At 47.8% G+C, this 17481-nt stretch overlaps 4 protein-coding genes across 4 annotated transcripts; all 4 read left to right on the forward strand.

The window, feature by feature from the left end:
* The first annotated feature begins 340 nt into the window (after nucleotides 1-340).
* On the forward strand, nucleotides 341-1139 carry BJ212DRAFT_1403723 (uncharacterized protein). Its single transcript, XM_041337377.1, has one exon. It carries the CDS (start codon nucleotides 689-691, stop codon nucleotides 998-1000), a length of 312 nt encoding a protein of 103 aa, XP_041185602.1. The 5' UTR covers nucleotides 341-688; the 3' UTR covers nucleotides 1001-1139.
* Nucleotides 1140-1921: 782 nt separating this feature from the next.
* BJ212DRAFT_1288923 (uncharacterized protein) lies at nucleotides 1922-2605 on the forward strand (the record flags this gene model as incomplete). The annotated part of the gene is made up of 2 exons (XM_041332047.1): nucleotides 1922-2227; nucleotides 2288-2605. The coding sequence occupies 2 exons, from the start codon at nucleotides 1922-1924 to the stop codon at nucleotides 2603-2605; spliced, it is 624 nt and encodes a 207-aa protein (XP_041185603.1).
* Nucleotides 2606-9168: 6563 nt separating this feature from the next.
* On the forward strand, nucleotides 9169-9710 carry BJ212DRAFT_217367 (uncharacterized protein). The gene has a single exon (XM_041342677.1). The coding sequence runs from the start codon at nucleotides 9291-9293 to the stop codon at nucleotides 9597-9599; it is 309 nt and encodes a 102-aa protein (XP_041185604.1). The 5' UTR covers nucleotides 9169-9290; the 3' UTR covers nucleotides 9600-9710.
* Nucleotides 9711-14564: 4854 nt separating this feature from the next.
* BJ212DRAFT_1403740 (LSM-domain-containing protein) lies at nucleotides 14565-15065 on the forward strand. Its single transcript, XM_041337378.1, has 3 exons — nucleotides 14565-14638; nucleotides 14691-14859; nucleotides 14910-15065. Exons 1-3 carry the CDS (start codon nucleotides 14611-14613, stop codon nucleotides 14998-15000), a joined length of 288 nt encoding a protein of 95 aa, XP_041185605.1. The 5' UTR covers nucleotides 14565-14610; the 3' UTR covers nucleotides 15001-15065.
* The last annotated feature ends 2416 nt before the right edge of the window (nucleotides 15066-17481 follow it).

A 17481-nucleotide genomic window follows, 5' to 3' on the forward strand; every position in this document is an offset into this window, starting at 1 on the left:
AAGGTAAGCCCGATTCGTGCTCACCTGAATGTTGGCTCATGTACATCCTTAGATTATACGTGGACTCAGGCACACAATTTCTCTGTGCTAATGGGTGGTTTCATGCTAAATGTGGACGGGGAACCCTGCCTTATACTACAGCTTGATTACATTCTCACACTGATACGTGCAGGACGTGTCGACGTTCCTACCCTAACGGCAGACTAGATCCACGATAGGAGCAAAGACTGCCATATCGAAAGGATTGATCATCATTCAGGTGGCCTGGTTTGTTATGCAGCTCATCACCCGCGCCATCTATCACCTCGAAACCACCCAGCTCGAGGTTGGGACCCTCGCTTTTTGCGGTTCTCCATTTCCTCACCTATGCTGAGTGGTGGAACAAGCCTCTCGATGTGCAATGTCCACATCCAGTGTACTGGAAGTCAACTTCGGGGCTAGAAAATCACATTGATGAGTATGTGTGCACCTCAACAATTATTTTGCTGCTGATTATGTCTGCCTTGGCGTCCCTGGAAGCGACCAAGTCATTAGATGGGGGATCTTGTCTCCGGTCTTCGGCCCAATTGAAGAACTGTTAGGCTCGTCTAAAGTTCCCACCTCTCGAAAGTTCCGAGTTTCAACATTTGATGGCAGCATCAAATTCGAATATTTGGACAAGATCGTTCTTTGCCTTGCTGCATTGCTTATGGCATCCATATTTTGCGGCATCCGTTGTATAACTTGGTTTTTTGCCTTCCCACCATACCAGGAACGGGTGCTATGGCGCATGAGTGCCGTCGTTATAACTTTCACACCCTGGTGCGGTTTCCTCACCTCATTGCTCTTTGGCGTCCTGTATACGCCAAATGAGGTGGATATCTCGGTCTACGCATTGCATGCTCTGTTGTACATCACAGCTCGTGCCGTCCTCTTGGTACTTATGTTCGCCACTTTATGCAATCTTCCTCCTGACGTATACAAGGCGGTGTTGTGGACTGGTTTGGTGCCGCACTTATAGTTCCTGATCGTGGCACTTGAAGTTGTGATACGCCGCATACTTTGTAATTATATTCAGATCCGGCATTCTTGTGGTTGACGATGTACATAAATAATTCAATCGCTATGAATGACGCGATCACATGACCTGGAGGTGCGGCATGACGCGAACCTGGAACAAACTCTGTCCAAGTCTTGCTTGAACTTGCTCATCACCATCAGGACGGCAGTGAAATAGGGCTGTCTGGTACGCTGCGGCTGATGAAACGGTCGACTGATGAGCAGGTAGTAGCATTCCCAATCGACGAGGAGGCAGTTACCTTTGGACGCGACCGGACGTGCAGTGTTCGTCTCTATTACCCAAAGATCAATGCTCCGCACGCGGACATTGTGTTTCTAGAAAGAAAGGTGCGTGCCCTATCATATCCGTACATACACTGACACCTTTAGAAATAAACTATTTGTGCTGGAAAGTTTACGTTTATGACCTGTCAATGTGTCAATCGTCTGCCAGGGCGTACTGGTTGGATTATCTGTGTCCCCTGGCGTAGAGTCCTGGATCATCGATGAGACTTTCCGATTCCCTCTTTCAACCAGAAGCTGACGCACCAAAGCCCCAGGAGAGATGTCTTGTTGTTGAAGAGGACTGATATCATTCTCGGCCCGCTGCATGGTCTCAAACCCACCATACCTCGGCTGACAGAGCCTTGGATACAACACCCGCGCAGACTCAGACACTGCCGAGGAGCTGATTCCTCAACCAAGCACATGGCGTAAGTGGTGATCTGAGTCTGCTGAGGAACGAAGCTGACAAAGAAGTTAGTCTATGCGCAAATTAAGCGAGGTGGCGCAACACCTTTTTGCTTCTGCCACCTCGCGTTTCTCGTCTACTTGAGCTCTAGCTTCTTGATCCAAGTATTTTGCATTAAGTTACAGTTCAATTATGTTACAAGAAAACCCTAACTTGGCTGTCCAACCAGATTTCACCTTGCAAGAACATCAATTAGCACGCCAGCAGCTCGTCGATGGAGGATTCACTGATGATCAAGTGGCCCGTTTGCTAGCAGCATTATGGACATTAGCTAACAATGCAGACAAGGAACAATGGAACCTCAGGCAGGAGTGCTTGCAAGAAGTGAGAGAGTGGGAAGAGGAGGAAGAAGAGCAATGCCAACAAGTGTGCCAAGAAGAGGCAGAGGCAGCGCGTCTAGAGGACAGAAAAAAGAACAAGAATAAGTATGTGCCACTCGTGCGCGGAAAAGTTCCCTCTGACCCTACTGTATTACCAGCTCAATACACCACACGAAAGCTCAAAGCTGGAGATTATTGTGAGCTTCACTATTTCATGAACAGAGGCTTAGAGGACACCAAACTGGCCACTCTAGTAGTGGAACCAGATGCTATGGTTATGCTTCCTTCCTCGGAAGGGCTACATTCATGGATCCTGGCTGCAGCAGTTAAGGATCCAAAGGCAGCGCCAATCGTTAGGGACGAGCACCTCTCCTGGGAGGAGTTTAATGAAGCCACACCTCACATGGTCACCTCGATGCGACAACATGACTGGCCTGAGGAGAGAGTCGAAATGCACATACAATTTTGGTATGCCCTTCAGGTGCACAGATGGTGACACTCTCCGGACCTGCTCAAGCAAAAAGTGCTCCTCCTCTACCAATCCCAGCAGCACCGCTGTTGGCACCAGAGCATAGGGACAGCAAAGAGTTGGAGCCTTGAGGAGCTCAACAATGACTTGATTCTTGAAGCTCGAGAAGAGCTTTTCAATGAGAAACGTGAAAGGGAGACGAAGATAGCTATACAGGTCAGTTTCAAAGCCCCCATTACGAGTAGCACCCTATTCACATCAACCAATTCCTTTCCCTCCCCCCCTTTTTAAATTGTCACCTTGTGCAATGCGTTTTATCACCTGTCGGCCATCACGCGCCGACATTAAACCCCCCCCTCTGTCACATGTGTATGCACACGGACACTCCCTTGTTTCTTCAACGAAATTTCATTGGCCATCACATGCCACACCCAAACCCAAACCCCCGTCTCAATCATGATGACAAACACCTTTCCCGTGCCCCCCCCCTGCAGAATCATTCCGTTTTTCATATCACCACAGCAAGTGGCAGCAGCGTACCTCTCCAGTCAAACCCAGCAATCTGCATCATTGCAGAAGTGCCCCTTCACCCCAGCTGAGGACATGCAAACTGGTAACCAAGCCGGTAACAAGAAGGTACAGACAGTACGTCCCTTCACAGCTACAGGTCCATTACCTTGCTGTGCAGTTTGTCTTGGCTGCAATCCACACCGTACCATTGAATGCACTGCCACCCAGATGTGGGACAAACAGTTTGACATGTTCTTGGAGCGCATATGCAAAGGACTATGGACCAAAGACGGGAAGCAATTGTGTACTGGGTGGCAATGAGAAGAAAGTTGCACGACCCCCAAGCACGATGCCCAACACTTCTGTTCAGGGTGCGGAGCTACCACTCACAGTGCCCAGAAGTGTCCTAGAGCTCAGAAAGCAGGTACCACTGACTCTGTACAAAGCTGAAGTATGGGCACGTGAGCTTTGTCGTGCAGGAGTCATTGAGCATTTTATTAATATACCAGATGGACTCCGTTTAGGATTCAAAATAGACTTCCCTTCTATTTCAATTGTACAGACCCCTCCAAATAAAGAATCGATTGCCGAGTACAGGGTCGAATTCAATAGCATCATCCAAAAGGAATTGGACAAAGGGTGATACATTGGGCCACTCACAGCTGACATATTAGAGAAGCTAATAGGACCTTTCCAATCCTTGCCAATGTCTATTATTCCGAAACCAGGCAAACCTGGCAAATTCAGAGTCATACAGAATTTCTCATTCCCGCTGTCCCCGAGCACCCCCCATCCAAACCCCTCAATAAACTCCTACATTAATGCCCAAGATTTCCCGACAACTTGGGGCAAATTTTCAATCATATATAACCTAATAGCACACCTACCCCCAGGTTCAGAAGCAGCAATGAGAGATGTAGCGGAAGCATACCGAATGATTCCATTACATCCGTCCCAATGGCCAGCAGGAGTGATACGAGTCTCGGAAACACAATTCTGCATAGATACGTGCACAGCATTTGGAGCTACCCCATCAGCAGGGGTCTATGGACATGTTGCCGATGCTGGAGCCGAAATTTTCCGGAACAATGGAATTGGGCCTTTAGACAAATGGGTAGATGATCATTTATTCATCAGAATCAGACGGGAATTCCTAGCGGAATATAACGAATGGAGGAAGCAATGGAACCAAACATTTGCAAAAGAAGGAATGTGCCAAACAGGTGGACACATCTGGTTCAGAGAACTGCACCATGAAACAGGCAGACTAGAAGAGTCCAACGAAGACTGCTCGAAACCACTGAAGGACTTGTCAAACAACTCACCAAGATCAGATCACGACAGACTCTTCACTTTCAGCTTATGTGACATAGATGCCCTATCGGAAGACTTAGGCATTATATGGGAACCGCTAAAGGATCAACCATTCACACCATCCACGATATACACAGGTTTTTCCTGGGATGTTCAGCTCAAAACAGTATCATTGAGTGCGGCCAAAATAGACAAATATCTCGCAGCAATACACAAATGGCGCAAGTGGCATGCACACACCTTGCACGATGTACAAGAACTGTACGGAAAATTATTACATGCATGTGAAGCGACTCCCCGAGGCAAAGCGTACCTCATGAACCTCGAGGCGATGCTATCCTATTGCAGCGAGAAGCCGTTTCTTCCCCATTGAGCAGGACAAAGGGTAGCAGATGATTTAAACTGGTGGTCAGAATTGCTACAATCTGGAAGTGTCACACGCACCATCTACCCAGCCCCCAAGCTTAAAAATCCATTCGCATTCTTGGACGCAAGTTCTGGGATAGGCATCGGAATAGTAATCGGGGATCGTTGGAGAGTGTGGAGGCTAATTCCAGGTTGGAAGACTCGCAATGGTAAACGAGACATTGGATGGGCTGAAGCGGTCGGGTTTGAGCTACTCACGTACACCCTCGCATCGCTCCTTAACACTGATGGACATGTTGTCATCCACGGAGACAACACAGGTGTCATCGAAGGATGGCGGAAGCGCAGACACAGGAACATCGAAGTTAATGGCGTCTTCCGCAGGATTAACGAATTCATTCACAATCTTCCCTACACTTTCGACGTTGTCACATTGTACATCACAAGCACTTCCAATCCAGCAGATGAACCTTCTAGAGGGATATACGGACCAAGGAGCCTTCTTCTCCCCCCAACCAGTATTCCAACAGAGCTCGAGCCTTTCATCATTGACACCATGAAACCACTCTCCACCTCAGAAATTCGACTCCTGCATAACGGGAGTTACTCCGCTCCAGCAGCCAAACTCATCAACCAACAACTCGTCAGACAACAGGCTGATGAACGAGCTAAAGCTAGTAGGAATGACGAGGAGTTTTTCATCAGTAGGGCACTCCATGAGGAATGAGAGGAAGAGCACCCGTTTCAATGCACCACTACCAAACACAAACAAAAACCTCGCATCAGTTCCTCAGAGCTATAGACCAGACCTAACACCCCAACCTTCAATTCTTTGGCCACATTGTCTTGCTCGAGATCGTTTGAGGCTGTGGACACCAGCTGGAAATAGTACTAGACAAGTGGTAGTGACGGCAGAGCAGAGAATCAACCATGAAATAACAGATACCCAGCTAGAGCGTATTCTTGATGTTATAGGATCTTCATGGGCACAATCAACAAAAGAGACTTATGGAGCTGGTTTACTGGTGTTTCACGTATTCTGCGACACAAACAATGTCCCAGAAGATCAATGCTGCCCAGTAGCACGAGTCTTGCTCCTCGATTTCCTTTGCAGTTGCACCGGATCCTACTCAGGATCATCATTAGCAAACTATGCAGCCAGATTGAGAGCATGGCACCTATTACATGGTAGAGCTTGGCTGATCCCACCAAACAAACTCAAAGCAGTGCTAGACGGAGCATTGGCGTCAGCACCAGAAACATCCAAGCGCCCAAAGAGGTCACCATTCACACCAACCTTCCTATGCGCAATTCGAGACCATTTAGATCTCGACACTCCATTAGATGCAGCTGTCTTTGCATGTCTAACAATGACATTCTATGCCGTAGTGAGGCTAGGAGAATTTACAGTGAATGCAATCAAAGAATTTGACCCAAAGAAACACATTACGAGAGCAGGAGTATCAAACTCCACAGACCGCAATGGCCTTCGGGTCACCAAATTCCGCCTACCAAGGACCAAGTGTTCCCCAATCAAAGGGGAAGAAGCATACTGGGCAGCACAGGAAGGCCCGTCTGACCCTAGCAGAGCCCTAGAAAACCATCTGCACGTCAATCCAGCCAACAGAGATGTGCATCTATTTGCGTGGAAACACACAAAAGGAATGCGGCCACTGTCCAAAAAAGAGCTGATGAAGAGAGTTTCAATAGCAGTGAAAGCTGCGAACTTACCCGACCTGAAGGGACATGGCTTAAGAATTGGGGGGATCCTAGAATATCTCCTGTGTGGAGTGCCATTTGATGTCGTCAAAGCTATGGGAAGATGGTCAAGCGAAGCCTTTACAATCTATTTGCGGGACCACGCAACTATACTCGCACCTTACATTCAAGCATCACCAGCACTAGAGCCTTTCATGCACTACACAATCCCCCCAATCCATTAAGAAGCGAGAGTGAGTCCATCTCCTAATCCTAGGGGCATCAACCTTCGCTGCATGCGTTGTTGTACTCCTAATTTATGGGAACACAGTTCACCTTTTTGCACCATAGGTACAAAACTATGTTTCGAGCCGGAAAGCCCTTCGGGCTTTTGCCCAATAACTCAACACCCTAGAGTATCGTCACCAAAATGATAAGCATCATAACAGAAACCTTTTTCATTAGCAATCACCAAGTTTACAATTCCTAAGTCAAAGGTGAGCTTCGAAAGCACATAGATCTCTGGATGCTGCACTGTGCATGCATTGTTATGGCCTTTCCGTTCGAGTTCCTCCCCGCCTAAAGAAAATGATGACCAGGACTACAGTTGCGGACAAGCAAAGTCCACAAATTCTGTAGGGCCTGCAAGTGATTTTTTTAGGCCAAACCAAGGCCAAATCCAAACACAGGCAGTGAAAATACGCCTAAAAACACATTTCCAGAAAATTTTCCATGAGGTTTTTGAGCAATTTGATTGATGTTGTGTACCCCTTTTGGGGGGTCCAAGAGCAGTCCAAGGTACCCTCTGCCAGAATTTGGTCAGAATTATTTGTGTACAGCTTTATTTCACCTCTTTGTAGTTGAAAGTAAGTTATAAAAAGGAATAATTATATCATTTTGGGACATACCAGCAACATACCGGAGGCAATTACATCCATATTTACCAAGTTTTAGCGCTGAAATGACCCAAGATTATGATGATATTTTAATGGAATCACATACAGGACATCAAAAGAAAGCGATTGGCATATTTTTCATGAATTTAGGAATTTTTTAGGGGTGCGCCAAATTTTTGGCCTCTGAAACCCTTATATGGTGGTTTTATAAAAATCTGCTCGTACAAATCAGTTGCTTTGGTTCCCTATGAATGGATTCCACACTAAAAATGGGTTCCTGGTTATTTGTGGCAGCAGGAAAAATCAATCTTTAGCAATGTCCAGATTGGCGGAGTTTGCTTGTCCGCAACTGTAACAAGATGAAGATAAGGACGAAGAGGACACTCCTTGATTTCTTGTCATCACTACTAATCACGAACAACACCAGCCGCGCAAATGGATCCCGACCGGGACGCACGGTCCCCACCCGTCCTCCTTTCCCATTCACATCACACCTCAAGCCAAACTACATCTTACACCCGTAAGAGCCCCCGACCTCTGGGCATCATGAATGATGCTACAAATATCACACCCACAATCAGGCATTGACATTGGCACGGGTGCATGGCGGAACTTCTTTGGTGGAGTATTGTGTGTGCCCCAACCTTCTGGGGTATTTGTACTTGCGCCACCTGGGCCTCTGCAATTGCACCGACGGTTCTTGTGGAGACGTGAGGACGTTCCAAGAAAGTCGAGCCGAAGTGACACATTGGGGAGATTGAAGTGCGGGACGCGGAGCGAGTGAAGACGAGAAGGTAGTGGTGGGATTCGGAAGGCCGCGGGTGAGTGAGGAGGAAAAGAATGTGAGTGTGACCGGTACGGACGGACGAACTTTCGAGGAACCATGTTCCCTCCTAGTTGTCGTCGTTGTATATCAGTCTGAGTGAAACGTGGGTGTGATTAGAAATAATCCAAGGAAGGATTCCACATCGTGTGCATCAGAGTAGCATACTAAGTAGCAATGCCCTTGATCGCAAGCCTCAGGGCGACTTCGGGCGCTAAGACAGTGACTCATGCGCCACGGACTTCCGGGAACCGGGAAACACTTTGCAGATCGCAGATCGATCACGGTCTGACGCTCGCAAGCAAGGCCCCAGTACCTGAAATTCAAGCAGAGTTCGGCGAGTCATAAACCAGGTCCTTACAAGCATCTGAATGGCAAACCCGATAGTGTCTGATCAGCGCGGCTGGCGGAACCTTCATGCAGGGAAGGAGATTGAGGCGACGCGGGATTTCTTTGAGTACAAGGGACTTGCGATGGCAGTATCAAGGAATGATCGCCGACTCACGGGTTATCACTAATATTGATGCTGCTGAAGCCTGCAGTAATTCAGGTCGAGAAGAAAAAATTGCACTCTAAGGGTATCGCGTGCTTCGATATCTCTGCTGTCCAGTTGACATACCCCAATGTACAGTGAGCATATCAGAGAGTCGAGTGCTTCAAGTTTTCAGCCGACGGCGTGTCCGTCAGTATCGAGCCGTGGAAAAAATCGGCACAGCCTTACACATGTTTTTGGCGATGGGAATTTTGTGTTCGACAAAGCCGCCCTCCTTCCACTAACGTTTGGTAGGGACCCCCAGCATACTTCCTCCTGGTATCATACGATGAGACGGTGGAACTTGGATACACTAGTAGCTGGTCCATTCCAGAGTGTCAACAATGCGGTGGGCGTAGCTCGATTCTCGCAAGACTCGTTGAAGAAGCTCGCAGCCGATCAAGTCGAGTGTGGGACGTCCAATGTCCCTGGCTTTGGTTCGACATCCCATACCTCAAGGCACCCTTTGAGGTGTGGAATGTCGAATCACCGGCATCGGATGTGAGAGTGCCCTGGGTACAACAACAAGCTGCCACTGCCTGCCAGTCTTTTGGACAAACAAACACAATTTTAATGCGGATAGCAACCCCACTCCGATTTGAGTTTGAAGCGTTGATGTCGAAAGCTCCCTTTGAAGAGCATACGTGGATAGTCTTAGGCCTAGCACTCTCGGTTAATGGTGCTCTCCTCGTAGGCGCTTCCAGCGGCAAAACGCATCAACTTGTGAGTCAACGTTCGATATTACTACTCTCTTGCCCTCTCACCAACTGGCTTACTCGCCGAACTAGGATGGTGCTAAGAATATTCACATATATGGCATTCCGTCTAATATCCTTGCTAGTATCTAGCTTACACAGAAAGAACAATATCCACTCCAAGTAGGTGGTCCCTAACATCTGCACCACTCCGCTATTATTGCAGTGTGACGCCACGTCACCCCCCGTGGCGTGCGTCGTAACTATATCCGGATCACACCTATCCGCGGCCCGCCACAATTTCTGCCTACAACACACCCACTGCAACCCGTACCTTAGCAAATCCCTTTCTTCCTCGGGCGCAGCTCGTCCTATTCGGAACGATAAGCCTCGTAATCCACTTCAGGTATGTTTTTTTCGCTCCACATGCAGCTCCCTGCTACGTTGCCCCGAACCTCGCAACCATATCGACCGCCGCGAGGGTGAGCATCCACTTTCGTAATCACCATTACGTATAACATTTTGAAAGACTCAGCGTACACGAGCGCTGGCCACCACCTTGTCTTCGACTACAGCTCCAACCACCTTCAAGGACCACCTACACCACTCATCAAACTGATGGCCAGTTCGCGCAAGTCGTGCGCCTCCCCCTTCTGTCGATTCCCCTCGCGTGGGACAAATTGGTGTGTTGATTCCTATCGGGGTCTCACATCACCTTGGAGGGGGTGTGCCTGGAGGATGATGACGTAATACGTGTTTCTCCTTCACCGAAACCCGATTCACAACCACTACTGAAAGGGCAGAGTATCAGCGGAGGACATGGAAGTGACCGTTTGCGCAGCTGCTTCTAAACTATTGCGACTCGGAGACTCCTACTTATGACCTGTGTATACCACCACGCAGACGGAATGAAAGTCGAATAAAAATATTTCCGGAATCCGGACATGTGCTGCGAGCGGCGATCCCCGAGCGAGATGGATGCATACAAATGTTGGATTACCCGTTGCCAGAGGTTGGCCAAATCTAGGGTGTTGAGAACGGCGAAGTAGTTTTTGGAGTAAGCTAGATAATTGTGGTGAGTAAAGTGGTGGCAGCTTGGTTAGACTTAGACTTGAGGTGATAGATAAATTGAAGAGACGTTCCACGCAATGTCATCAAGTAATAACTTAGATGCAAGATTGTCGTGGGTCTACAAGGCGATAGTACTGGGGCTTGTGTATGTTTTTCTAGTATGACATGTGAAATAAGTAAAGCGGGCTTAGCACGACGCCGAGAATACCAATATTTGAGGAAGGAGAAATTTCAAAAGCAAGGAGAGACAACACATATGTCAAACATGTAAATCTGAATAGTAATGGCATTGCTTGGTGGTAACAACAGACGCCACAAATTTTCTCTCCCATGAAATATCTGTTGCTCGAGTAGCAGTAAAATTTATTGAGAAGCAAATACATGATCAAGCACATGAAAGGGTAATCTAATACCACGTCAGTAAGCCATATGGTTAAACCCAAGACGTACTCATAAGTACTCGCGCATTTCCTTTTTGCAGGCGCTGCAGTCACTATTAGTATGTCTGCACCAGCAAGGACAGCCCTTGGTAGCTCAACTCCTACCAGCGTCAAAACGGCAGAGACGATGAGGATATGGGAGAAACGCATTGTTTATGGGGATGCGATCTTGGATCAAACAAATCTGAAGGGGGCTCGGATATCGATTTGTAATAGGAACTTGAAGACGCCATGTGCTGAATATCGTTCTTTATGGCGATAGTAGAAAGAACCATTCTTCCGCAATATTTAGGGGCATTCAATTCACTTCATTTTCGTCCGTAGGCCCGTCAGTTAAAGCTTTGCAGGACGCCCTGAGACCTCCCAAGCTCGCCGGAGAGAGGAAGCGTGATTTGATGAAGGTTCATTTGGCCCGCCATCAAGCAGCAGAGGAACCAGTTTTTCATTATATAGCACAGGCACGGGCAGCATTATCCCGATGACCCGAAGGACGTGGAAAACAAGCTCCTAAGCTGCGTGTGCCCGCTCTCGAGTCCTCGATGTTCTATGACTCCTTGCGTCGTGGCACATGCGTTCATCACTTTGGGGTCAGTTTGCCATATTGCTTGAAGTGGCTTGCTTCGGGCTGCCAGTGTTATTGACGGTGTTGTATTTACCCATGTTGTGGATAGTGGATACGTCGGTTTGACTCACCAAGTTTCCTTGGTACTGCTATGTTCCGGTACCCTAGAAAATAATACACGTTTGATCAAAAACAAATGTCTCTCGACACGATCACGATGGCTCCACTCAAGCTTGGTTATCGGTCCGAGTTGAACCTCATCTGTACATCGCACCGGGAGCGTAACGCAGTGTCCCAGCGCCACGCTCGTTACACGACAGAGAAGTCGCAGCGGAATATTACATCAAGCAGGAGGAGGGGCATACTATCGCTGAGAAGATCTGCCGCAAGACGGAGTACGACAGCTGTGCGATAGGCAATATGTACAAGCTGATGAATGGCCGGGGGGACGCATCATTGGAATCACTGCAATTCCAATGCGTCCCTCTGCTTCTTCACAGGCGCTGCTCTTTTGCAATTTTATTCCCATCGTCGTCATGAATCACGTCACGGCAGGAAGCACCGACACGCACAAGAAAAATGATTTCACAGCGAGCGCTCAATCCAAGCTGGCGTGATCCAAAGAACGGCCGTTGCCAATCACTTACTTCATCGAGCAAATCTATATTTGGTTCTGAAGTCAAACCTAAACATGAACTACAGAACACAGGATAGCAAAATCAAAAAGTACTGCAAAAGTCTATGGGGGATTGGAATTTGACATGGCCTCCACATTGGAGGAGCAAGCAGGGTACGAGCGTCGATCACGCATGGAACAGTACGGTATGAAAGTGGGGTAGGAAGAAAAACAGCAAAAACAGTAAACACAAAAAGGCAAGGTAGCAAGTCTATCAGTACGAGTAAAACACCCAGGGTCGGGCCATGGCAAAAGTCACGTAGGGAAGGAAAGGGAAAGTAAGAAGTGAAGTCCTAGTCTATCTATCTATGCGTGATAAGCATGTCCATGTGTTTTAAATGTCATCGCGGAGTTAGTGGGCCGATTCGAGTGTTGTATGAACGCGAATGAGTTGGGCGAACCGGGAATGGGTTGAGCGATGTACGAGGGATTGGGATGTGCGTCGCACGAACGGAACAGGAACAGGCATCGTACAAAACCAGAAAGAACTGCAGGAGGAGGTGGAAGGGGGAGAGGGAGTGACTGCGAATAAAATGCACAATAATATGCAAGAGGACTGCTGCCATCGTTCATCGGGTGGTGGTAGTGGGGAAGCGACCTAAGATATATATATATATATACGCGTCTGAGCGCGCATAGAGGACTCTGCTTCAAGCAAGTCATGAAAACCAAGTGCTGGGAATATAGTAACATAAGCGAGCTAGGGCAAGATGGGAGCATAAGTGGTAAGCGGTAGAGGGCAAAGTTCGGTATCAAACGATCACTTCCCACCCGACATTTTAAACATCACCAATCCACACAACGCTATTGAGTATCCTGCACGAGATATCAGCACGGGACAACCATCAAAACCAAACCCAACAAAAACGCACCAAGGGCCTGCAAAGTGCCAACCTGCCCACCCCAAATTACCACACTCCCCGCAACCAACAACACATCCTTCAACACCCCCGCAAGTGTCAACACCAACCCGCTCCCGGCACCCACCAAAAACACAGCAGCAATATTTAGCAGGAACGCAAGCAGCGCGTTTGTGAGAAGAAGGAAGGGGGTGATGTGAGGTGTTGCTTCTTCGCCTATGGCAGCGATCAGTTCTCCTGACGCGCCGACTATTGAGACAGTAGCGTTCGATGCCACTTCGCCTGATACGGCGGACATGGCATGGCTGTATGATCCTATGATGCTTCCCCATACTACCCGGAACGGCTCCATGCCCTCAGTGAAAGGTATGACGCAGAGGTTGATAAGGGCGCAGACAGGTGCGTAGAGATGAAGAGAGACGAGGGGGTCCATTTTGAGTCCGTGGAGGAGAATTTGGATAAGGACTAGGCGGGTAGCTTCAAACTGGGAGGAAGGTTGGTTAGATGTCTCTAGAACCGAAGTCAAGTGGTGCTCACCCCAACTCCTCCAGCTTGAATGATAAACCCGATCCAACTGAAGAATCGTTCACCCTTGCTTGTGACGGCGACACCGGAGGAGATCATGAGGACGATGAGGAGTAGCTTGCGGGAGGGTTCGCTGATGCGGGTGGCCCATGTGATGAGAAGGATTGCTACGGGGGTGAAGGCCTGTATAGATGTTAGTATGTGAAGAATTCAAAGGAATGCGCGTAAGGCATAGCGTGAAACACGAGACAACGCGTGTAGTACTGGAGAAGCGGAAATTAGGCGGCAATGAAGGTTGAAAGGAGGTTTAGTACAGAAACGAGGTCATTAAACGCACGGCGCCAAAAGTGTGGTAAAGATAACGCAAAAGCACATGGTGGAGTGAACGGACCTTGAGCATCTGAATATAGGCCACGCTCAGGTACAGATAAGCAGTGTTGCTAAGGATGAGACTGCCAGAGAAAAGGAGGCCGATGGGTAGAATGGAGCGAAAGAACATGTCTTTGCTGACTGGTACATCCTTTGCACCGTCTAGGAGATGCGTTGTACGTTGAAGGACGCGAGTTCCAATAGCCTACTTGAGGTGTCAGTAGAGTATTGAGAAGAAGAAAAAGAAAGACTGACTGCAAAAGTCAAATGCCAAGTAACCAAAAAAACGGGGTACTTGAAGTTTACAGTGTTGTAGAGGTAATTGTTGTAAATGATGACTCCACTACTAAGAACAATCCACACTGGAATGATCGTGGCGGCACTGAACCTTGCACGATTGCGAGGTTGTTGTGCTGCAGTGGCAGGTGAAGGAAGGTCCCTGCTTTGACGGACTTCCTCGAGTTCGACAGATTCAAGTTTCTCTAATTCGCGTTTCTCCATTGTTGGGAGTCGCGATTGGCGTCGTGTGTGGTGGTGCGGCGTCGTTAACGACAACGAGCGAGAAGCGTCGTTGTAAGAAGAAAGAATTAATGAGACCCGAGTAGATAAAACGGTTGAATTCCACGAGGTACCCTTCCAGGGTAGGTATCCCCCTGGAAATAAACACAGCCACACAGCCTCTTACTGCAACTTCAATGTCAAGCTTGCAGGGTTACGTCGATAGCAAGTCCAAGCATCCCCTTTATCATCTTGATAATAACTGATAATAATCTAGGGCGAGTCCTTCTGGTACTGCAAGATGGAAGAGCAATCGTCGGCGTCCTAGCTGGTTACGACCAAAAGTCAAATGTCGTCCTCAGCGATTCAAAAGAGAGGATTTATAGTATCGACGAGGGTGTAGAAGAAGTAGAACTAGGTCTCTACCTTGTTAAAGGCGATATGATGTGCGTGAGATCACTCAATTACAATACTGCTCTCACACTCTCATGCTCAGTGTTCTCATCGGAGAGATTGACGAAGCAATCGATCAAGCAGTAGACCTTGCTTCCATACGCGCAGAACCAATCCTACCTATTCGCTATTAGCGCCAGGCTGTAAGATACAAGGAAACTGGCAATAAAGCACCATGGGGCACCCATTCACAAAATGTATGTCTACAGTGTACACAAGCACGGCCGTGGACATACTGATCCCATACGTGACCTATCTTATTTATCAACCAAAGGTCAATAACTAGGTAAATTTATACATAGCACCCTGTGCTTCCTGCGAATTCACTCTTCCATAATCTCTGATCTGTCCAATTGAGTCGACGCTCACACATTCTACTAAATAGATATAGATTCATATTCCCGGTCCCACCTTTATAATGTGATCACCTCGATCTATCCGCCGCCCACCCAACTATCTCTAACAACGAAACCGAACCAACACATATAATCCCATTCACGTCTTATAATCCGAACCCTTCCCCCGTTCCTCGAACAATACACTCATTACGCTCTAACATGGCAAACCATAGATAACGTGTCATGCAACCCCATAACCACTGTACTCCTTGCAGACGTTAAAGTTAAGTATCGCTTCACCTCAAAATGCTCCAGCATCCAGCGCGCGTGCTTTAAGCTATAGTGCAACTTACCGCCAATAGTGATCCAGAGTCGTATCGGGTACATCATACCCATCCATAATATGCAGTATTAACGTTCCTCGCTTAAGTTGGTCCGTGCCATCAAGTTATCTCATAGGTGTGGTGATCTCGAGTAAATCGATGTTGTTCTGACGTTGTTCTGACACAGAATTCACCCGACATCTGTCAGTCTCCCTGTTGTTCGTAAGTAAATACCATAACTTTTTTCTCATGTACCTGCTTGAGCCAAGGACGTGCACCTGTGCCTTCGGCCTGCTAAACCTTTAGACCCTGGCCCGTACCAGTATTATTTACACCGTGATGTGGCGAGTTAGAGGTAGATTTTGACCTCAACATGTTGGCTTGGCTGGTTGGTGTTTCCACCATGTCCCTTTTTGCGTGGATTCGGAATCGAAGCAGGATTCGTCATTTTCAGGTAAACGATCCATCACGCAGGTTCCTTTGTTCTATATGGGGACTATCTTCCCTACATCTGTGAGTCGTTTATGATATCAAGCTTTGGAATTGTTTGGGGAGCCTATCTGATTATCAAGGTTCAAGTCTCGACCATTCGAGTTTCGGTGATTGTGATGTTTTGGGACGTCCTAGAACGCTGCTCGCTTCGCCATGTTATGATTACGATAGAGGTACTTTACATCATTCATACACGAGGTATATACACTGACGCCGCCAGCGATGGCTTCCTGCTTCTTCCAAATCGATCGTACTCGGTCACATGATTCATGATAAGACCTTCTGTTCAGGCGGCGGGGATTGATCGACAATCGAGAGGATGACTACATAGGTACAGTCGTTCTTGACTAGAGCTTTCAAACAATACAAACGATCAGCTTACAGACTCATCGTACAACAATTCAATTGGCGGAATGTTCGAGCAAGGTATAGTATATCATTTTATCCCCAAAAGCGCTTCCACCTCTTCCCCACGTGATCTACTCATCTTTTTTAGGTCCTACGGGCACTTCAACAAAGTCTGCCGCCCCGAAGATATCCTTAATGCGAGGATCACCCGCCACCCTCGCGTAGTGTGCAAAGACATTCGGGTAGAGTGCTCGTTCAGCAGCACCGAGGGTCACTCGAGCAGCACGTTGGGTGATACTAGCTAAAACGATATCCGCCAGTGTAATCTCATCAGTGACGACGAACTCGCGAAGGTTGAGGTTCTGTTCGAGGAACTTGAGTGAGCGTTCCTGCCGTTCCAATACGGATTTGTGAATCTGTGATTCAACCGGTGTGAGCCATTGAAATTGAGTTCCGCTGTACATCTAAAGAACAACTGACGCTTTCACTGTAGCCTTTCTCTGGGAAAAAGCGCTCTACCAACTGCCATACCAAGTCGGTATATCCATTGATCTCGTGCTCCGCAAAGTGGATCCACTGGTCAACTAGTGCAGCATCTTTGATGCTGTTTCCAAGAAGCCCAGACTCAGGAGCCAGAGATGCAACTGATCATGTAACGGCGCACAGTAAGAATCGTCTTATAGGCTGTGTAGCACAACACTGACCATAACGTGCAATAGAGGCACCCTCTAGAAGAACAAATCCATCCTCGCCCTCAAACGTAGGAATTTTGGCAAACGGGAATTTGTTAACAAATTCAGGTGACTTGTTGCTGACGCCGAACTCGAAAGGCTTGAGATCGACTTCGAGGCCCGCAATAGCAGCAGCGCTCAATATCTGCATTAATATTTTGTCCAGTCAATAGTTCTCTGCACAGGAAACGGAACTGACATATTTAGTTTGACGTTGACGAGGAACACCCCAGAGAGAGCCGATTGGAGCCATTAGGATTGATAGAAAGACTTTGAGACGCGATGAAGACTGAGTGATATTTCGTCCAGTGACCCCTTATTTATACCAGCTACTGTCAGCGCAACAGTCATGAAATGATCAAAAGGTTTTCCGAGCGTCGGAT

This window comes from Suillus subaureus, assembly GCF_016647635.1.
Source record: "Suillus subaureus strain MN1 chromosome Unknown BJ212scaffold_177, whole genome shotgun sequence".
NCBI lineage: Eukaryota > Fungi > Basidiomycota > Agaricomycetes > Boletales > Suillaceae > Suillus > Suillus subaureus.

Excerpts from the sequence above, each read along its gene's own strand:
- BJ212DRAFT_1403723 (XM_041337377.1), top strand. The coding sequence starts at position 689 with ATGGCATCCATATTTTGCGGCATCCGTTGTATAACTTGGTTTTTTGCC.
- BJ212DRAFT_217367 (XM_041342677.1), top strand. The coding sequence starts at position 9,291 with ATGCGGATAGCAACCCCACTCCGATTTGAGTTTGAAGCGTTGATGTCG.
- BJ212DRAFT_1403740 (XM_041337378.1), top strand. The coding sequence starts at position 14,611 with ATGTCAAGCTTGCAGGGTTACGTCGATA. Across the intron at positions 14,639-14,690 it reads CTTGCAGGGTTACGTCGATA|GGCGAGTCCTTCTGGTACTG; the intron begins GCAAGTCCAAGC and ends ATAATAATCTAG. Across the intron at positions 14,860-14,909 it reads CTTGTTAAAGGCGATATGAT|TGTTCTCATCGGAGAGATTG; the intron begins GTGCGTGAGATC and ends TCTCATGCTCAG.